Genomic DNA, 21,813 nt, shown 5'->3' with positions numbered 1-21,813 from the left:
CCCCAACAGCTGACCTTTGGGAATAACAAAAAGCAGATCCTTTTAAAACACTCCTTGTGATGAAATAGAAAAAGCCTTGAATTAATAGCCAGTTAAAGTGGATTTTTGTCTCAGCTTCTCCACTAACTTCATGGTCTTCAGCAAATCCCTTAACTTTGGGCTCCTATGTATAACAACATCAGTATCACAAGGGTGCTGTAGTAGTAAAATGAAATAACTGAGATGAAAGAATTTTGAAATGCTTGAAATGCTATATATATATATATGCATATATATACGCACACACACATATATATATATAATGCTATATATATGTAAAATGACTAAATTGCAGAGGTGAGAATCTGAGGGAAGTAAGCTGACCAGTAATATAAAAGGAAGCAGAAGAATTTACAGAAAAGTTTATTACAGAAAATGAAATGGGTTATATAGAGGAGAAAAAAAATAAGCAGAGGAGACAACCTGGTACTGCTCAAATGCATTCATTAGTCATTGTTATTCAAGCAGTAAGTTAAAGGCCGACCATGGGGCCATAACCCTTGCAGGGTGGCATCTATCTGGCAAAGTGCATAGGCAGCGCCGGATTACCGTCAGGGGCAATGACAACCTGTCTAGTACCAGTCATGGCCCGATATCTGCACTTGGGGGCCTTGGAACCTGCTATCAGCCTGCAGTCTGTGGCATTCACTACACTCCACTCTCATGGCAGTTCATCTCACCAGTCCTGCACTGGATATTGGTGGTGCTGCAGATATTAATAATTTTCCAGATGTCCTCATGGATGAAGGTGTTGAAGTACTTGCAATAACGCGAAGTCATCTTCCGTCTTTGCATCAACAAGTTGCAGTAGCTTTCATTGCGATTTGTCACCTTAGAGTCCACATGTTGCCGCAAGAATCGTTGGTACATGTGATCCTGGCCATAGGAGGGCTGCAGCAGCCCCAGCCCCAGGAGGGTCAGCAACAAGAGCAGAAGCAATGAAAGGATCCTCTGGAGAGCCATCACTACCTTGGAGGTGCCTAGAGAGAAACAAAGGGGCAGGAAAAAGGAAGGTAACAATTGGGCACCAGAGAGAGGTGTTCAGAATGGCAAGCTAATACTTCCTCGACTCTATAGTGTCCTCGTTTTTCCTTGTTATATGTACCATCTCCCTACTCTTCTCTGCTCACAAATTCTCTCGACACTGCTTCCCCAAGAGTGAACAGTTTTTAAACACAATCTTCTCTGAAAGCAAGAGCCTTTCTCTTGTATAGAGAAGTTGCTGTAGCCAGTACAATGACTCAGGGTAGAGACTGACTGGGTGGCTGTGGGAGTACATTTGGCCTGGATGGTCGGGGTGTGAAAAGGGAGAAAAGGCCGATCTAAATAAAGCTGGAAACGTCTGTCTCTTGAGGGAATTCTCTAGTCATATGCTCTTTAGATTGTTTGGCTCCCTGAAGGCTCTGATTCCCAAGAGTTTGGATAGACTCAAGATATCTCGAAGAAAATTTATGAACTGATTTTTATTCCTGACATCTGGGAATTGAGGAATGTGCATAAAAAAGCATAGAGTAACGTTTAGGTTTAGCCTTTCCGCTCAACGTGTCTTTTTTTTATTTAAATTTTTTTTTTGGTTATTAAATTTTTTTAAATTTGAAAAAAAATTTTCTTCAATTATAGTTGACATATAATATTGTATCAATTTCAGGTATACAAAATAGTGATTAGACTTTTAGGTACCTTATGAAGTGATCACCCCAATAAGTCTAGTACTCATCTGGCACCGTACATAGTTATTACGATATTATTGAGTATATTCCCTATGCTGTAATTTTACATCCCTGTGACTATTTCTATAACTGGCAATTTGTATTTCTTTTTTTCTTTTAATTTTAAGATATTTTATTTTTAAAACAGTTCACGACACTAAGCTCCTGGCCCATTCAATTTGTATTTCTTAATTCCTTCACCTTTTTCACACATGTGGCTATTCTTCTAATGGTATTAGAATCAGGCCCTTTTGGAAATCTTGTTAATACTATTAAAAAAAGGTCAAAAACAGATTATCTAGCCACAGTGCTTTCAAGAGAGTAAATATTGGTTGAATGAACTAATAAATAAAATGAGCGAGCTAATGAACAAATAAAACGAAGTGGGTATAGAGAATGAAAGTGTTTTCCAGGCTTGTGGAACTGACTGATAAGAAAAGCTAAAAAACATTTCAAATATAAATCTAAACAGCACAATCACCACAAAAGAGGACTTGCATGGCGCCCTTCTCCTTGCTGTTTCTATGCACAAAAAACTAAAAAACTAGGCCCTGGTGATACATTCCATTCTCATGCATATATTCTTTTAAAAAAAAAATTATTTATTTTAATTAGTTTCAAGTATACAGTACATTGGTTAGACATCTATATAGTTTGTAAAACGATCCCAATTGCTCCCTCCCTCCCCTGACCCACTACCTAGCCAATGTATTAATGCTAACTGCATTCTCTATGCCATGCTCCCCATCCCCATGATCTTGTATCAACTACTAATTTGTACTTCTTTAACCCTTCACGCCATTCTCCCAGACCCCAAACCCCTCTTCTCTGTCCGTCACCAAATTGTCCACTATATATGTGTTTGTTTTTGATCAGTTTGTTCTTTTTATTCCTTAGATTCTGCATATAAGTGAAATCATATAGTGTTTATCTTTCTGTCTGATTTAAATACCTTCTAGGTCCATCAAACCAATATCTTTTTCCATCCCTTTCCTTTTAGTCTGTGTGTCTTTTAATTTGAAGTGAGTCTTTTGTATTTTTTCTTCTTAAAGAAGTCCCTCCAACATTTCCTGTAATACTGGGTTGGTAGTGATAAATTCCTTTAGCTTATTTTTGTCTAGGAAGCTCTTTATCTGTCCTTTAACTCTAAATGATAGCTTTGTTGGATAAAGTATCCTGGATTTTCATCCTGTCAAATATTTTTTGCTAAGCCCTTCTGTCCTGCATAGTTTCTTTTGAGAAATCAGCTGCCAGTCTTCTGGGTGTTCCCTTATAAGTAATCATGTTTTTCTATTGCTGCTTTTAATATTCTTTCTTTGTATTTAAACTTTGGCATTTTAATTATGATGAGTCTTGGTGTGGGCCTCTTTGAATCCCTGATTTTTGGAAATCTTTGAGCTTCCTGGGGTTTTATGTCCATTTCCTTCACCAGGTTAGGGTTTTCCATCATTATTTCTTCAAATATCTCTTTAACATCTTGTTTTCCTTCAGGTACCCCTATGAGACGGATATTTTTACCTTTAATAGTGTCCCATGTGCTCCTTAAGTCTTGGTATCTTATCTCTTGTCATTCTGATTGTGTGTCCTTGGCTTTCCCATCCTCTATATAGGGCATTTGATCCATTTCTTTATTCATTTCATTTATTCCATTTAATATACTTCGCATCTCAGATAATGTGTTCTTCATTTCTGACTGGTTCCTTTTTATAATTTCCATTTCCATTTTTGTGTTTTTTATTTCTTTCTTGAAGTTCTCACTGAATTAATCTACACTTCCTATAAGTTCACTGTGCACCTTTATAATCAGTATTTTGAACTCTACATCAGTTAGATTGCTTGACTCCATTATTTCTGGATCTCTGTTCTGTTTTCTCATATGGTTTCTGCTTCTTTGTTTTCCCTTTTTGGCTACCTTTCTGTGTCTGTTTCTATGTACTAAACAAAGCTCCTAAGTCTCCCGATCTTATTAGTGTGGATTTGTGAAGTAGGTGTCTAGTGGCACAGTCCTGAGAGGGGTTCAGCTGCAGGCCAAACTTAGCTCAAGTCTCTACCCCTCTGGGGCCACCTGTTCAGATTCAGCAAGCAATCCACAGATGCTGTGCTTATAGTTGCCTCAAAAGGCCACAGCAGAAACCGAGGCCAGCTGTCTCCAGTGAGAGTCTAGGCGCTGCTCAGCAAGGAGCACCTGTCTCGCTGAGGCTATACCTGGATGTGGCTTGGGTGGGGGCCCTGAGTTGGGGGAGGCGGGGTTTCAGGGAATCTTCTGGGCGGAGCGACCTCTGTTATCCAATTTGATGATGACAGGGCTAGGTGCTGAGTCTGGCATGTTGGTATGGGGGAGGGCTCAACAGGGAACAATGGATACCACCGGTACTTCTATACAGAGCAAGTCTCACCTCAGCCCTCACTCCAACAATGTCTCTCTGTAAATCCCCGGTGCCCCCTGTGCAAAGCAGAATTGGCACTGATGCTCAGAGCAAGCAGGTCCATCACCGCGAAAATCCACTGGCAGATGCGGCCCCTTTAAGAGGCTTCTACCGCAGCTTCCGTCTCACTCAGCCGCTGGAGACCCGGCAGTCCCATGTCCTTGCCCTGTCCTACCTTTTCTTGTTGCAGGGTGCTTTCTTTGACTTCTCCCTAATTGTATGGCTTGTTCATCTAGATCCCATGCAATTTTCCCTTGCTGCTGCTTCTTGTTTCTGTCACAACTTTGATTTGTTTGCCAGAGAGATGAGCAGAGCCTCTATTATCTATGCCGTTTTTTCCCCTCTCCATCATGCATCTATTCTTGATGCTCCTCTGTCTTGTCAATATCTGATGGTGGTTGTCTTCTCTAGTTGCAGAATCATTTTGTTGGCACTTTTGGCAGTGGAAAATAAACATATGTTGTACAGAGTTACAAAATAAACAAATACAAACCTCCCGAGCTACAACAAAGAAAGCATTACCATGTAATTTCAGAGCATTGATTTTGCTGGCTGAGTAAAGAAATGAACCCAGACCTATCTGACTCTAAAATATGTGCTCTTTCCTCAATGACCTACTTATTTCACTCCCCAAATTTCCAGCATATTAAAGACCTCTGTTTTCAGAGTTGCTTCTTTCTAGTAATAGTTTAATTGGGGTAGAACACGGTGAGAATCACTCACCAACACTAACTAGCCAGATGCTGCCATCTGGCTGTCATTCCTGGAATTGGTATGAATTCATGAACTGAATCTACTTGACCCTGGCAATGAGGCAGGGCTGACTCATTAGCGCAAAGAAAAATTGTCTCTGATTTAAAAGGAAGTGATCAATCCAAAATAAAAAGGAAAATTTTTTTGAGAGTCAGATAGGCTCATTTCTACATGTGCAATCCAAAGGTTGGCCCCAGCTGACCTAATTTGGTGTATATGGGTACCAATGTCCTTTATTTTCAAAGATTTTGCTTCATAATGGTAGATCACACCGAGTGACTGACACAGCTTATGAGAGACCTGCATATAAGTATCAAACATAACTTCATTCTTTTGAATGCTACTTCCTATATTCACAGACTTTTGCCTGTGCACAGAAAGATAGAAAGCTCCATATTACATTCCAGTGTCAGTAGTTGTAGATATGAGATATGGAATTAGGAAGAGAGAGAAGCAAATGGGTTGTAGGAAGAATAGCAGTAAGAAATGATACTTGATTTACTCCTCACCCCAAGACAAATGAATACAAATTCCGAAGGTATAATTAGCACTTGGGAAATAGCTTCATCACAACAATGTACTTTGAGCTGTTTTCTTCAAACCTAATCTTTCATGGTTAATCTTGCACCTCTAATTTTGCGCGATTCTACTTTTTCTCATCCTGTTTCTTTGTGTCCAAGTTAAGTGCTATCGCAATGCCTAGCACATGGTAAACTCTTAGTAAATGTTGGCAATTATCATTTTTACAATTTCCATTTTTCTTGGTTTCCTTTGCTTCCTTCAATCTGGATAAAATAATGAATAACTATACTAAGTTTTATGTATTATTGACCCTTCCCCTCCATTTTGTAGAGACCTGTATTCCCTCCAAATTAAAAGGTTGTTTTTTTAAGCTGAACTATTTTAGCCACTAGAATTTATTCTGTGTTCCTAGAGAAAAATTTCCCCTCCACATTGCATGGAATTGTCTTCCTTCAATGTCACCATTCTTTGAAGGACTAGACATTTTAAGGTTTTTCTTCAAAAACAAAGTACAGCTGACCAGGACTTTAATTCTATTCCTCAAATGATTTGCTTGAGATAAAGACTAATGTGCCTGCCATTTGACATTTCATTCTAAACAGCTTTTGGTTGTGAGAGAACAAGAGACCCAGAGCAAAAAGTACTAAGATCAGCTACCCAGCTGCTGCCTCTTTCATCAGGTCAGGAAGCACCCTCATCTCATTGCCATGTGATTCTCTAGCAGAGTCATTTGCCCTGACACCAGAGTAAGGCATGTAACGATAGTATCTAAGCAGATGTTGGGAGAGGCCATGAGTTTTCACAGCTATCGCATACTCAGTATAATAATGGCCCATGCCTTTGACCTTCCCCATCACAGCCTTGAGTGGAGCAATGATCTCTATGGAAGTCACCTTTCCTCAAATCAAGGAGTTGGTACTGGTCAGATAACTTGAGAAAAGGGTCCAAATATTCTAACAAACAAACAAACAAACAAACAAACAAACAAACAAAAACCAGACCTTTCTCACTTCCTAAAGGCTTTTGAGATTTTACGGTAAGGCAAATTTTCTAGCAAGAGAGGTCTGGAAAACTGTTCTCCCAACTTTCTTAGGAAATGACAGTGATTTCAGTTTTGAAATAGATTAACTCAAGGTGGAGAGATTCGTGTGCTGTGTGTGCACCAGTTAACCTACTTTTCCATCCCTTCCTCCATAAATTTAAATTTTTTTCAGTGAGGCCAGGCTCTTCCTGGCACCTGGTGGCACCTGGACACTGATCTATAACTTGAGTATTGAGGAATCGTGGCTTTTGAGCCATTTTAGGGCAATGTAGGCAGCAGGAGAGGCCACCATTGGGAATACTGTGACCACTATCGTCATCTATTCAAAGACAGCAAAACCAATGCTTTATAAATGTAATTTATTTTTTTGTTATTTAGACACCACTTTATGTTTCTGTAAGTATATCTGTAATTTATTGAGAACTACTTTCTAAATAAAATATCCAGGCACCTGTTGATAGAAACTAGGTAACAGGAAGTTAACCACTAAATCTGTGAATTGATTAGTATATTTTACCAAAAAAGTGTCTGTTTACCTAAGTTTGTGTTTACTTGAAAACAAATCTAGTTGAAGAAGAATAAGGGATAAGCTTGGACTCTTTCTGTGAATTCCCTAAGACCTCACAGTAGCCAGATAACAGTTGATAAAGTAGAAGATTAAAGAGAAAATAGTGTAATCAAATTTTTTGGTTTTTATATGAAATAACCATGAGAATATCCTGGGAGCGTTCCATTTAACACAACATCAATATTACCTCCTGCTTAAGACAAGAGGTGGTTACCAGAAATGAATTTTGGTATTCATGCAGGACTGTGTGTGTGTGTGTGTGTGTGTGTGTGTGCGGGTGAGAGAGAGAGAGAGAGAGAGAGAGAGAGAGAGAGAGAGAGAGAGAGAGAGGAAGGTCAATTAATCTGTTGGTATTTAGTCCTAAACTTTTCTCAAGGTTGAACATTTGTCGTAAAAGTAATACTGGCTTATTTGACAGCAAAAACAATTTGCTCCTCCCCAAAATTCTGCATAGCAGCCATGAGCCCTAAAATTTTCCCAGCTCTCTGTAAGATGAATTTAACATTCCTTCACAGAAAGGTAAAGTCCACCTCCCTACTGACTGAGAAGGGACTAACTGATACCGGAAAAGTCATTTTTATTCCATCCAATCGTCTCACTGAGGATTGAATCCACTGAGTAGAGAAAATGGAGAAAAATCAACAGGCCAAGAATCGCTGAGAAGACTTTGATGCTTACTAATTTCAGAGGCATTTTTATTTATTAAACATATTGTAAAACAGAAAACAAAAGATCCAGGCAGCTCATTTTCTGTGCCCTTGGCAATGAATGTCGCCATCACTCTTCTGGAGTATGCAGGGGGAAATGCAAGGAAAAGAGTGCAAAGCCACTCTGGGCCAGTGGCCTGCTAGTTATGGACGGTAGAAGGACTCATCAAAGTGGACAGGCAAGCCATTTTCACAGGCAATAACAATGTCTCTGGACCCTGATGTGGCTTTGTAATAGCAGGGAGGCCGGGGGGATCCTCCCGTATGCTTGCAAATGGTGACCTGGAAGGGAGTCTTGCTTTTCCTGAGTCCTCCATTGTAAGGTGTTCCATTCTTATCTTCACAGACAGCCTTAATTTCTTTTTTGCTGGCATGAATAAAGGTGTTGCGATCTTTGCAGGGTGTAGTCATGCCTCGTTTCGCCATCATGCTTTCACAGTATTTCTTATCTCGGCCACTTGGATTGGCATCACAGTGCTGGGTCAGGAAGAGTTCGTACCTGTAGTTATTTTGAGCCAGGGTGGGCAGGGTTAGACCCAGACCCATCATGAAGACCAATAATAGGGGTCCTAGGCCCATCACCATCTCTTCCAACAAAGGCTCCTGCCAAAGGCAAAAGGAGGTGTGGTAGGGCAAATTAGGCAAAAAGGACAGGAATTTTTCTCTCTGACAGGGCATCATGAGCCAGCTATCTTCGATTACCTAATTACATATATTTTTTCTCTTCCCCATTAATCTCAAATTTCTTGTCAATCCATTCCTTTTAGAAAGTTAACATAAATTTCCTGAACACGACTTCTAGCTCCAACCATTTTTTCCTATCCTTTAAGGATCACTGAGTACTTACCTTTCTATCAGTCACGGCATTACAGAATCCATTCACACTCTTTAATTCATTTATCAATTAATTTAATAACAAACATTACATAAGCCCCTACTGGGTACAACAAGGCACTGCGGTAGGTCCTGGAACACACAGACCATTAAGACATACCAAATGCCTCCCTACAGAAAGATGTAGCATCTATGGGGAAGGGATGGGAACTCCAGTTGACTGAAATGAGACAGTAAGATAGTAGGTGAGAGCTATGAAAAAGAAGAACTTTTAGGGAACCCTGAGCCCAGGGAAGTGTCAATCAGAGGACTGTTAAAGTCAGTAAGTCAGCTGGCTGTGAGAAGAGAGCAACTGAGAGTTTTACCCTGAGGTGAAGGGAGACAGACCTAATTTCCCAAGACATAGGTGGTTCATGGCCAAGGGTAGAAATATTATACACACACACACACACACACACACACAAACATATATATATATATATATAAACAAAACAGGAGCATGGAATGCTCATGTACTTTTGGAAGTGGGTCTGGGGTCTACTTTTACAGAGGACTGGAGGAAGAGGAATTCGAGCTTATTCTTAGAAACTTCTTGCAATGAGAACAACGTAGATTATTCTGAGAGTATTTTCTATTTCCCCTGCAAATGTACATAGACTGTTACACGACAGGCAAATGATGTGAAAATATGGTGAATCCCCGCCCCCAAACTCCTTAGACCTTTCCATCAAATCAAAGGCCTTACAATTTGCTATCATAATTTCTTAATATCGTCCTCAAAAGAAGAAGAAAAAACAGAAGAGGACTGCCGCCATCATTTCTCAAGTGCTATCAGTCTCAAATGGCAGAACACACACATCCCATAATGTCACACACCCATAATGTCAATACGGTGCTTCTTCTTGGAACATGATTTTAACTCAATGACAGATAATTCAAAATAGAATTAAACAAATATAGATTATAACAAAATAGAAAACAAATTTCTTATGAACTTTTAAGATTTATTTCTTAAGAAATTTGAAGATTTGAGAATTGAAAAATATTTGGTGTTTGCAACAGGTAGTTTCTGACTATGCTTTTAGTTCTTTGGAGACAATTTTGAAGAATATTCAGAGCCTATAAAGATCAACATAATCTGATCCAAAATTATATCAAATGTATGTAAATGTCCCCACATCCAATAATAAAAATAAGTTTTCATTATAACTTTGAAACTGATTTTTAGAATTTTGTTTTTCAAATCGTCTATGAGTAACTCATTTACTTTATGATTGGCTATGATTTCTTGGCAATCATCATCCATACTGAGAAATTTTTACAATGAAAGGAAAATCTGACCCAAATTATTCTTAAATGTAATATAATTCATATAAATCCTAAATTTAAAAACAGATGGTACACTTTCATAGACATTATTAAATTTTATTTTGTGCTTTTCTTGTATGTCAATAAACAGTATTTTCATGTCAAATTTTTTATAGCCCTTAAAAAGATGCCACAGGTCCAAGCACTAAGCCTGTAGGGTTACTAAACAGCTCTGCGACCCTAGAAAGAGAAGGGAATCCAGGGTTCTGATGGTTACGTGACAGAATGAGCAAAGTGAGCTCTCCTTCCAATCAGCGTTTGACAATGATCCACTTTGTCTGTTTCATGATAACTATAGACAAATTTGGCACACTGCTGAAGAATACCAAATTACATATGAAGAAAATTTGGGGTCATTCCACAATACTGAAATAAATAACAGCTGAAAAAGTTTCCATTAAGCATAGATTGTAATTTGTAATAGAATGAAATGAAAACGTGGTCTTGGGAGTTTAGCAAGAAAGTGGTACATGATTACAGAGGGGAGAGCCATCATTAAAAGAATAACCAATATTCATACATGGCAACTGCTTCAGCACAGCTGTTGGCCTGCCACGCTCCCCATTTGCCAAGCTTTTTACATTTACATTGTGCTTTTTAGTCTTCTGAATGTGTTTTCTCTTTCCGGTTTTTGGAAAGACCTTATCAGAATCTTATTGATTTGGATTCAATTAGGTCTCTTGTTCTTTAGTGGATAAAATATTGCCTTCTAACATCAAAGGTAATTGTTGAATCAGACAGGCTTCCAAGATAGAACAGGACCCTAGAGGTCACAGTCAATACCTCTCTGCCTGGAGCCTGAATCTCACAGTTTAAAATCAGGAAGTAGAACCAGAGCTGGTAGCACCCAAAAGAGTCATTAGGTGGCAGTGGTGGATAGAAATGTTGCCAATGTCTTCTGTGCTGTGGTGGAGACACTGGGTCCTTGTAGGAGGTACCAATGCTATACAGGTTGTGAGGATATTGTTGTTCACAGAAGGGAATCTGAGCTGGCAGGCCTGTCTAAAATCTGTTCAAATACTTCATGCTTTAGATATGAAGACCAAGGCCACCCCACTGGATATGTGTCAAAGCAAAAGTCACAAAGCTCTAGATGTGCCCACAAGGATATAGCAAAATAAAGATATACCTTTTGTTAGTTTTCATGGGTTCCATCTCCAAGCTTTTATTTACGTACTCTTGGACTAACAATTACCTGTTTCTTACTGGTGTACAAGCTACAGAAGGGCAGAGCCCATATTATACACCTTGAATCACAGTGCCTGCCTCATAGTAGACCCTCAACAATTTTTTTTTTTTAATGATTGACTTCATTTTCCTTTCAGGCCTAAATTTGTTCATCTATAAAATGAGAAAGTTGCTAACTCTAAAGCCTGAAAATTCCGTGGTTCTCATTAAGCATAAGAGAATGTATTCTAGTTTCTTTAGCAAAAGTAGAGTGACCGTGGAGTTACAGAGGCAAGTTTGTATAAGTGTAGACAGTGGCACAAAGTACCAGGTGGAAGAAATAGATGATAGGATGACCTGTGGCCCAATCTCACTGAGATGCATCATTCCTTAAGGTTCAGTGTGCAAGCCAAGTTCACAGAACACCTCGAGTTAAGGCACTGGACTGACGCTACACAGGGGCTTCACATCCTACAAAGCCACTTGCTGGTTGGAGGTTAAAGGCCTTACATCCCAGTCTGGAGAGGTAAAGGAGAATCTTTGTTTCTAATCTGCAGAATTTGCACATTCATTCTGTAACAACTCAGCTAAATTTTGGTCGGATCTCTTGAATACAAAACACTGCCAGGCTTTTTGTAATCTCAACTCCCTAAAACATCCAGAAACCAAATCCCAGCCAGTACATACAGTGACCACCAGTATCTAACATCTGCTCACCCATTCACAACATCCTCGCTCATATATTCAATTCTTAATTTCCCAAAAGAGGTAAAATGGTATTGGAAGAAAACAAGTACAAGATAGATTACTTGTGGTAAGAAGCGAATCTGCCTAGGCCGAGTGTGCACAGCCTCACACCTAGTGGTCAAACTCATTCGCACATATTTTGCCATACCCAAGCACAGAACTGTCAGTTAGTGGAATTTTATCAGTGGAATTTGTCCCAACTGTTCTTTAGACTAACTTTATCCTCTGCCTCAAATCGATCCCTTAGTCTTCACAAGAATTAATATTCTCTTGTCTCCACTGGCAGTGTTTTGTATTCAAGAGATCTGTCCAATTTTACACACCAGGGAGTTAGCTTGACAGTCTATGATGAGTAACTGTGGTTATAATTTCTATAAATGTAGTTTCACACTTTTATATATACTAGGGTGATATCTTCCAAAGTGAAAGCATAACACCCAATGCATATTCCTCCCTTTATCTCCTTTCCTTCTTTCTTCCCTTTGACCTGCCAGTGTACCTGTGAAGACTCATAGGAAATTGGTTTAATTTGAGATAAATGTATCTATTGTTGATTCCTTGTAAGTTGACAGTAGTTGGAAATGTAACAAAACTTGGTAGGGCCCTTTTTGTTTGCCTTGAGGGCTATTTATTCCTGTCACTGTGCAGTTAGCATTGTAGAGAGATGCCTATGGGATGGGTCAGGACAGAGTAGGTAGCTCTAGTATCTAGAAAAAAATTCAGTTTTTCCTTCCTGCCATGTCAAGGGTGACTTGAGGTTCTACTGTTGTGATCATGGTGGATTTTTCCAGGACTGGAGTTTGCAAGTGCTTGGGCCTCTGTTGTTGGAGGAGAGAGCAGCCCCTTCATGAGAGTCTTGCTATGTGAGGCGAGGGCTTATAAGGTCCAGGGCTGGATGGACACTCGCCCTTCCAGTGCCCTTCCTTCTGCAGTTTGCACATTGATTATGCCTCAGTCCCGACAATGCCACTCATGGTCAACGAAGATCAAGGCCCTCCAGGCCTGCAAGGTTTTTATTGCCTAGGGTCACCTCACGATAGTCCCTGTATTATGGCAGCTAAAATGTGCGCCCTTTTTGTACTTCGCTTCCTTCTCTGCCCAGTTCCAATTATTGGACACCTTAAAGACCACTGGCACCTAGGCAGCCTGCGGGGTTGGAGTTTAGGCCCCAACTTTGGGAACTTCCTTTGAATATTAGGTACAGACCGAGTCATGAAATGTATGGCTAGGAGTGTCTGGCCTTCAGATTTTGGGCTAATGTTATTATATTCTCTAAAAACCTCAGAAAACTGGTTAAGGCAACATAAAACACAGAAATTACTTTGATTAAGCAGAAAACTTTTCCATAACATCAGTAGCTGAGATGTTATGGAAATAGTCTAAGAAACATTAAAATACAGCTTTAATTTTGCATTAGTTTACTTTTGACACTTAAATTTCCAATCTTTTTTAGCTTAATCATGTAAAATTTCCTCTCAGGATTTCTCTTCACAAACCTTCTACTACTTTCCTCATTCCTTCAGTTTGCCTCTCTCTTTTCACTCATTTAGAAATAACAAACTTTAAGACAAACACCTTTCTTTTAATTTTCTTTAAAATAAATCTCTATACTTTATACCTTCTGTTACCCAAAACATACATTTTCCTTTCCATTGTAATTAGAATTCTTAACTGAACCACCATATTACATATAACACAGACAAATATAGATCAGAGATTATGCACATACTCATATTTCCCATCATCAGTATTTGTAACTTCCCTGCGGGTGCCAACTCAGCGGGTTAAAGTACATTCCTGAGTGTCCTCTCCTCCCCTAGCCTGCTGATCTCTGCGAGCCTCCCTCTCTATTTCTTGCTCATACTCAGGAGGCAATGGTGGTGGAGGAGCAGAAGGCAGTGGAGGAGTATGAAGGTCCTCATACCCCTCCAAAGTCCTTTGCAGTGCAGTAAACAACTCTTCACCATCTGCCCCCAGGAGTCTCTGATCCTCTTGGGTGGTATCAAGACAATTCCTTATTAGAGACCATAGAGAAAATGTGGTAATGGGGATCGTATCGGGCCCTTCAGAGGTATAGCGCCCTTGTAATTGCTTCCCAGTCCTCTCCCAGGTCTATTTACAGTTCCTTCCTCTGGGAAGCAAGGACAAGTTTCTTGCACAAAATTTAAAAACTCAGTTAATTGCTCTCCTTTCACTTTACGGCCTCTAGCTCTAAGCATAGTCTTAAGCATTTGTACATAAATGTATCGGTCCTTTGACTCCTGCTGTCCCATGTTTTACTCCTGATTATATATCTACTTCCCCAAGGGAGTCTCCTCATTTACCCCTTTCGCGTCTTCCCGTCTTCCCGTACTCAGGTCCCTGTTCAGGCGCCACCTGCCGTGTCCAGCGCAGCTCGGGAGAAATACCTGAGTGGTAAGGGTGGGAGATTAAGAAAAGACAGAAAGTTGGGATTAGGAGGTCCACTGTCCAAGGATGATGGAGCAGTGGCGTAGTTTTATTTTTGCAAGTTGCTTTTATACAAGAACATACAATTGCTGGCATAAGCAGTTTTCCTTAGGCAAAGCAACACTTTCTTCTGCTTTCCCAAAGCCACATCCTGTCATGACCTTCAGCTTGTTTTTCTGCCTACGGCTTCATTTGTACTTCCTTCTTCTCAGAAAGAATTTGGCGAGGCAAGGCAACCCTTGGCCGCCCTTGTAGACTGCAAGGACCTTGTCAGCTTACAGTGCACTCTCCACAGACTAACTTTATCCTCTGTCTCAAACCAATCCCTTAGTCTTCACGAGAATTAATATTCTCTTCTTGTCTCCATCGGTAATGTTTTGTATTCAAGAGATCCGTCCAATTTTATACACCAGGGAGTTAGCTTGACAGTCTATGATGAGTACTGTGGTTATAATTTCTATAAATGTAGCTTCACACTTTTATATATACTAGGGTGATATCCTCCAAAGCGAAAGCATAACACCCAATGCATATTCCTCCATTTATCTCCTTTCCTTCTTTCTTCCATTTGACCTGCCAATGTACCTTCTTTTGATCTTGGGATGTGTTCCACTTTGCTCTCAAAGAGCAATCAAACTTTTTTAAGGAGAAAAAAATTAGTAGGGAAGTTTGGAAGAAAACAGAGCTAAAAGCATACTTTCTGTTTCTTTCCTTGTTCTATCAAAATGCCTGTATGGGAGTGGGGTGGGGAGGGGGCTTCACATGCCCTTCAGCAAATGGCTTCCCCAGGTCTTCGGAGATTTTATCACAATTCAGGAATCTCTCCTAAACCTCCACTTGCTCCCAGTCTCACTAATTTCCCTTTATCCACATATAGGCTATCTCCAAAGAAATCTGTTTTCATTTTAAATTTTAGAATCTGATGCCTTTTCTCTTTAATTCATGAGTTTGCACCCGGAGGCTTTAAAGGGGAAGAAAATGGTTTCACTGAAATGGACAGATGGCTAGAAATAGTATATATAGATAAACAGAATGATAGATTACCCAGGGGTAAGGATCTTACAAAAATCTGGAAATTGCCTTCCGACTGAAGGCAGCTTCTGGCTGTTTGTTCCTGGAGATGGGTTCCAGTTGTCTGAACCTAGAGGCCCCTCTGGTTCTGATTTAGAGTGATCAAATGAACTGGCTGGGGAGACTAATTCCAAAGATCCCCGATCCTGGCAGAGATGTGAAAATGAAGCACACTGCTCTTAGAGAAACAAGGAGAGTCAGTCATTCACTACTTCCCTGGGCATGACTGGGTCAAATATTAAGCCACTGGAAAGGATTAGAGATTTGTTCTGGGAAGCAAAGTTTGATATTGATAAACATGGCCCTTTGTCCCAAAGCAGCTTTTTTTCTGATGTCTGTGGTTCTTACAACTGCCCACGACAGGACCAAGGTTTCATTGTTCACATGCAATGACCTAGATCCAGAAGATGTTGTTTCTGATCTATGTGCCAACTCCAAGAACTGCCTTGGAAGAAGCCCAGAGTAAATGGGATCTCCCAGCAGGAGGCTCTTCATTGTACTTTCTATTTACACACATAATCTGGTTTCACGAAAGGATGCCATGCCAATAAGTAGGTTATTCCATAGATTTCACAGAACCAGGAAAGCACTTCTAAAAAGGGTAATATGACAGCTATTAGTAGCCTGCCCCTGACCTCAATCTCCCAGCTACTAACCTTCAGAAATATTCTTGCTGTATTTCCTGGGCTTCTCCTTCCTTTCATCCTAATCATCAAAGAGATTAACCCTGAGTACTGGATCTTCTGTTTCTTGTAGCAAGTGCAAAACTGATTATCTCCACCATGCTGAAACACTGATAATCATCACTCCTTTAATGGTTAATTAATCTCCTTTAGATAGAATCCTTTCTATCTAAACTCTCCATTAGATAGAATCCTTTGAGAGAAGAATAATTATCTTACTCATCTCTACAATCTTAGTTTCTAAAACAGAGACTGGCTCCAAGCCACCAAGTTCTTTTTGTTATCCCTCCTGGTCTAGGAATGCACTCTCTGATCTCACTTTGGACACCACAACCGTGCAATCTCTCTCGGCTTCTCTGAAGGTTCATTGACACAGCTGGGTTTGGTAGCAGTTACCAAACAAGGCAGGCCTGATTCTCAGGTAAAACAAGAAGGCTTCCAAAGGTTCCAGGAAAGCTCTGCTTCTACCTTACTGATAAATCCTGAGAGCCCATCGAAATACCTTCATTTCTGAGGTATTGGTCCCCATTCCAATGCAAAAATCTCTAGGAGAGATTAATTCTTTGAATAGCCGTCAATGAGTTACACGTTCTTGGGCATGCGCTCTAGAGCATATCGTAAGAATAGTTTTTGGTAACTGGAAGGGCCTCAGGATTTAAGGAAGAAGAAAAGTGGGCAGCATGGAGAACCTGAAAAAGGACAAACTTTACCTGCTTTTCACTTATGTTGGGACACAGTCCTGCCTGAGCTTTTCTTGTTACCTCTGTCTTCTCCCTTCTTTCCTGCATCCCCAACCAAATATTGAGCTAAAAGGAAAAAAGCTGGGGGTAGTGAGAAGAGGACCAAGCAAACTGCCACAAACTGCCTTTCTCTTTGTACCTGGTGCCTCGCAGTTACTGAAGTTTCTGGAAAGGAGGGGACAGGCACGTCTCTAACCATTTGTTCTGCCAAACACCAAAGTTCAAAGTCTTTCAGGAGCAAGAGAAGTAACAGGACATGGGGCCCTTAGAGTGGGACCTCTATTGGCATCTAGCAGAGTGCCCAAATGCTTACCTTCCTTTTGTGGGCAGACCAGCTATATGAGAGTGGTGCCTATTTTAAATTAATCACATATCACTTTTTAAAGAGACACTAAAGAAATGAGTTCTAAAAAGTTATCAACCAGTCATTTATTAGGGAAGACAGCTGCCAGGGCCACTGCAACACCCTGATTGCCTCAGCAGTCGCAGAAGAAGGGAGCAGCAGTCAACTCGCACAGCCTGCAGGGATCAGGATGATTTGATCAACACAACCCTTCTCTGATACATCAGCTAAAAGCAGAGATAAAGTATCCCACTCAACATTACACACACACACACACACACACACACACACACAGAGTCCCATGGCCTGAAACACCAGTTCAAGCATCAATTCACACAAAAGGATCAGCCTTTGATTTTAGAGTTATGAAGTGGTCCTGGGGAGCAGTCACCAGCTTCTGAACACAGCTGCATCCCATCTTTGCCTCTAGGATTTCATTGGACAGCCTTGGGAGAATTCTCAATCTGCCTACAACTTTGACAATGCAGAGTCAGGTGAATAGTGAATGGCTACTTACTTTCATTCTAATTGTTTTGTTTTGTTTTGTTTTTTAGGGGAGGCAACCCTTGGTTGACCTCACAGAAAGCAAGGACCTTGTCAGCTTACAATCCCTTATTTTTTTATTTTTATTTTTTATGCCTACGGCACCTGGTCTTCCTAGGCGGTCTCCCATCCAAGTACTAACCAGGCCCTACCCTGCTTAGCTTCCAAGATCGGACAGGATCGGGCTTGTTCAGGGTGGCATGGACGTAGACTAATTGTTTTTACTTTCAGCTTGGCACAATGAGTTTATCATGAAACAGGCTTAAGGGGAAAAATTTATGATTTCATTAAAATGCATCTAAATGCTTACTCATTTGTGTTTCAAAATACAAGGAATTATAGTCTATGATTAATGAAAATTATATTTTTGTCAGTGATTTTAATAGGTGTGAAGCAACTGCCAATTGAAAAACATATTTCAAAAAATGTTCTGATAGCTTGAACTTGAAAGTTAGTCCCCTTCTTCTGAAATGTTTTTCTTTGTCTCTTCTTCAAGCCAATAGATTCCCTGCACATAAACACAAGAAGCATGGGTTCTCTTCTAAGGATTCTAGTGTTGGTATACTTTCCTTCCTTATGCAAAGTACATGTTTAATTCTGTCCTTAAGGCTAATTTTAAAATTAGGTGATGGAGGGAAGGGGTTAATCTGTAATTTCCTTTATAACTCTTACGTATTTTAGGCCTATAAGCATGAAACTTATTAAGTAAAAGAATAGTTAAAAGAGGATCAAGCTCATATAAAAAAGAAGGATCATGCCTCCATCTCCAGGAAGGAGAGACAATATTGATAGAGGGAGAATGGGAACAAAGATCTGCTGACATCTCAATATTTCCAAACAGATAAAATTAATCATTTTGCTTTTCAACAAACTCTGGGCTTTGTGCCCATTCTCTCTTTCCCAGATATTTCAAGGTATTCTGTGAATAACTATTTACAGCGATTGCTCTTCGTTCGAATACAGTATAATAAAAACTCCTAAAGAGGGGTTTCGCTGGCCTGCTTTGGTCCACTTTCTTAGCCACCTACTTTATGAATTATACTGGTAAATGCTTCCAACAATAACTTGACAAGCCTCTTACCTTCACCTGCTCAAACCTGGCATCTGCACTTTCGACAGTAGTCAGAGCCATTCCTCTTTTCCTGGCATGCTTTCTTCTTCTTCTTTTATTAATGAGAGTTCTTTTACAATACCTGACCACCCCATGCAGTCATAGAATGAAAAAGAGAGGTACCTCGAAGTCCATCTGTTAACTCATTTTACAGATGAGGAAACTGAGGAACAAAAAGAGAATGTGTATTGCCCATGGAAAGTCTAGTGTTTTTAGGACTAGAAGCTTTCCAATATACCACCACACAGTTCATACTTTATACTAATAATTTCTAAGAAACCAAGGCTAATTTCTAAAGGTGCCAGGCTAATTTGCCGTTTAAGGGAAAACTACTTTGAATATTTCCATAAATTCCAAAAATATTTTACTCCCCCTTTATCTGTAAAAAAGTTCCTTGAAATAAAGTATCTTTCTGCACTGACTAACTAGTTAGTAGCTGTGTAGTTAAGTAGCTCTTTGAATACCTGAGGCTGCTTCTGGGAAGTTGGCCATGTGCTGTTTTGATAATTATGTCACTTGGGTTTCTAGTGATTACATTTATGACTTCATTTTAAGGTTCTTGATGACACCGAGGGAAGGTCTTGGCTCATTTGAGATTTCCCTAGTCTCCAGAATGGTGCTGAAACTGTTTTTACTGTCCTTCCTGAGTAAAGATGTCCTGTTATGTCCATGTGCTGTTATCATTTGATGTGCTTCTCATAGTAATAAAGTTGAGGAAGAATGCTCCAGTAAGAAAGCTTAAAGAAGAGGCTGTCGACAGTGGCTCCAAGAATTTCACAGCAGTGAGTGAGGGTTGGCTAAGGGTGAGGAGACAAGGGTGAGCAAACAGAAAACCAAAACACCAGTCTCCATGTCAGTTTTGCTTGCAAAAAAACCGAGGTAAAGCTTGCTTCATAAATCTGGTAATCAACCTGGGTGCCAAACAAAGAATCCTTAGTTTGATCAAGTGCAGGCCTCCCCGGGCCGCCCTTGGTTTCGCCAACGCAGTCGTCTCCTTGAAGCCCACGTTCTAGGCAATAGGCATTCATATTGCCGCCTCTGTTCATAGGGTGGGAACGTAGAATTTCTAACTACAAGAACTGCACTTTTACCTTCCTTCACATGCCTCAGTTCCTCCAGTTCGGTCCCCAAAACTCCTCCCGGAGGAGCCCCACAAGGCTTATGCTAAGGGGCTCTCCCGACCAAAATGCCCCTGGCAAAGCTACCGACAGGGAGGAGAAGGAGGAGCAGAAGTGTGAACTCACCCGGGCCTAGAAACAAAGCTGCAGAAACGGGCAGGACAGTGAAAAGAGACGTTTTTATTTCTCACCCGCTTCTTCCTCCTTTCTATGACGATGAGGAACTGGTATGTTTTGATTTCTGCTTTGGATCTGCGTGGGGTCAGCGAGCGTTTGTGTGTGTACACGGATGGGATGGGGGTGCAGCGAGGTGAGGAAGGTTGGCTGGCGAGCGCCTGGTAGTTGGGACCGCGCTCTGTTTCTCGAAGGAGGCCCCTCGCGTCTGGACTTTTCTTGGGAGGAGGCGCCACAGCAGCCCCCGCCCCAGGCTCAGTGGGGAGGTTCCCTGCTTGGGCGGGGAGAGCGCCTGGAGGTCTGAGTCCGAGATGTAAAGTCCTCGAAAACACGGACTGCAGGGGCAGCAGAACGCAAACAACCTTCCCTGCTCCCAGGAGCCAGGCACCACGCAGGCTCTGCTTCCAGGGAAGTCCAGGAAGCCAGGCATTTTCGTCCCGCACAGGTCATCAGCCTCATCTGCCACGTGTTCATTTAGTGTATCTTTTGCAGAACAGTGCGGAACACGAGAAAGTTTGTACAGGACAGAACTGTTTTTCAGTAGTTCTCCAAAGTAGGGAGAGGAAATTTAAAAAGCTTGGGCTCGTCCGGGATTTGAACCCGGGACCTCTCGCACCCAAAGCGAGAATCATACCCCTAGACCAACGAGCCATAGGGAATACAAAGCGCCGCTGTTTCCTCTGAGTTTTTTTTTTCTCATCAGTATTTGGCTGCCAGGCTACTCCGGAGTTTTGTTCTTTGTTGTGAAAGTTACCTTTTGCTTCGCTTAGTTTTCCCTCCCATTTTCATCGTTTTACATCTGATTCTGGCCCTAGTCTAGCATATTCTCCCTGATCCACGTCCTGGACTCTTTCAGATGCCAGATGGGTTGAGGAGACACAGCTTTTCAGACTTTAGGCCACTTTTCTGAGTTCCACTGAGCCCCGCCCAAGACGGCTTTAGCTACGAGCTCGAGTCTGGAGGGAACTGGGTTGGAGCCCGAGGGCCCAAGCGAGGCTCGGTTCCAAGGCTGTACGGTCCTGAGCTCCAGGACAGACACACGGGAACTGTATCTGTCGCTCTGCTACTACCTCGCAGGAGCATTAAATCCTAGGCAAGGACTTGTGGGCATCAAAATACGGGGAGCCAGAGTCGGTCGGATGCGCGTGTTGAGATGTTCCAGTCCCCTCGCTGTTTCCCTGAATGAACATCAAGTTTTCCATCTCCCCATCTTTGCTTTAATTGTTTCCTCGGTCTGGAATTCTCTCTCCAGTTCACTTCAAATTCTGTCCCTTATTCCTGTTCCAGCTCAAAATCTTTTCATGGAACTATAAAAATATACTAGCAGCTAAGTTAATTAAAAGGACCTATTTCTACTTGGATGTGTGTATAGAATGGGGTCAGACACTCAGGCTGAAGGTCACAGTTAAGAGATTTGTTCCGCAAATTAGTCCCAAGGGCCGCAGGTGTACCTGCGGGTGGCCTTGGGTCTCAGACCTTTGGACCTCAGGCAGCAACCTAAGATCAACCAGAAGCAAAAAGAAAGAACATCTTAGAGGAAAATCAGAAACTTTCCAGCTGGTTGTTATATGTCACTCCTCACTGTTATTAGCCAGATGAGATGCGCGAAGTTCAAGTTCCAGCGACTAAGCTAAGTTTTTTGGGAGGACTGCAGTAAGGTCTGAAGAAAGGGACTCCAAATGCTGAAGAACGAAAGAAAC

At 41.0% G+C, this 21,813-nt stretch overlaps 2 protein-coding genes and 2 non-coding genes across 5 annotated transcripts; all 4 read right to left on the bottom strand.

Moving 5' to 3' along the window:
- Nucleotides 1-553: 553 nt before the first annotated feature.
- Nucleotides 554-1,014, bottom strand: RNASE4 (ribonuclease A family member 4). The gene is given in 2 exon segments (XM_011382772.1): nucleotides 554-697; nucleotides 700-1,014. Coding segments are annotated over 2 exon segments (447 nt in total). The 5' UTR covers nucleotides 1,003-1,014.
- Nucleotides 1,015-7,737: 6,723 nt separating this feature from the next.
- On the bottom strand, nucleotides 7,738-20,773 carry ANG (angiogenin). Of its 2 annotated transcripts, XM_023524709.1 has the most exons (4): nucleotides 20,066-20,773; nucleotides 18,792-18,984; nucleotides 14,207-14,290; nucleotides 7,738-8,369 (listed from the first exon to the last, which is right to left on the bottom strand). In XM_023524709.1, the coding sequence occupies exons 2-4, from the start codon at nucleotides 18,840-18,842 to the stop codon at nucleotides 7,911-7,913; spliced, it is 594 nt and encodes a 197-aa protein (XP_023380477.1). In that variant the 5' UTR covers nucleotides 18,843-18,984; nucleotides 20,066-20,773; the 3' UTR covers nucleotides 7,738-7,910. The 2 variants fall into 2 exon arrangements, with proteins under 2 accessions (XP_023380477.1, XP_011381019.1); XM_011382717.2 differs by lacking the exon at nucleotides 18,792-18,984 and having other exon boundaries at nucleotides 20,066-20,769.
- On the bottom strand, nucleotides 17,804-17,922 carry LOC111732757. The gene has a single exon (XR_002777695.1). It is a non-coding gene; the product is annotated as a 5S ribosomal RNA (ribosomal RNA).
- TRNAP-UGG lies at nucleotides 20,693-20,764 on the bottom strand. The gene has a single exon. It is a non-coding gene; the product is annotated as a tRNA-Pro (tRNA).
- Nucleotides 20,774-21,813: the final 1,040 nt, after the last annotated feature.

Source organism: Pteropus vampyrus, unplaced genomic scaffold (assembly GCF_000151845.1).
Source record: "Pteropus vampyrus isolate Shadow unplaced genomic scaffold, Pvam_2.0 Scaffold488, whole genome shotgun sequence".
In the NCBI taxonomy this organism is placed as follows: domain Eukaryota; kingdom Metazoa; phylum Chordata; class Mammalia; order Chiroptera; family Pteropodidae; genus Pteropus; species Pteropus vampyrus.
The sequence above is the reverse complement of the archived record's forward strand: the minus strand, read 5'-3'. Positions and strand labels throughout refer to the sequence as shown.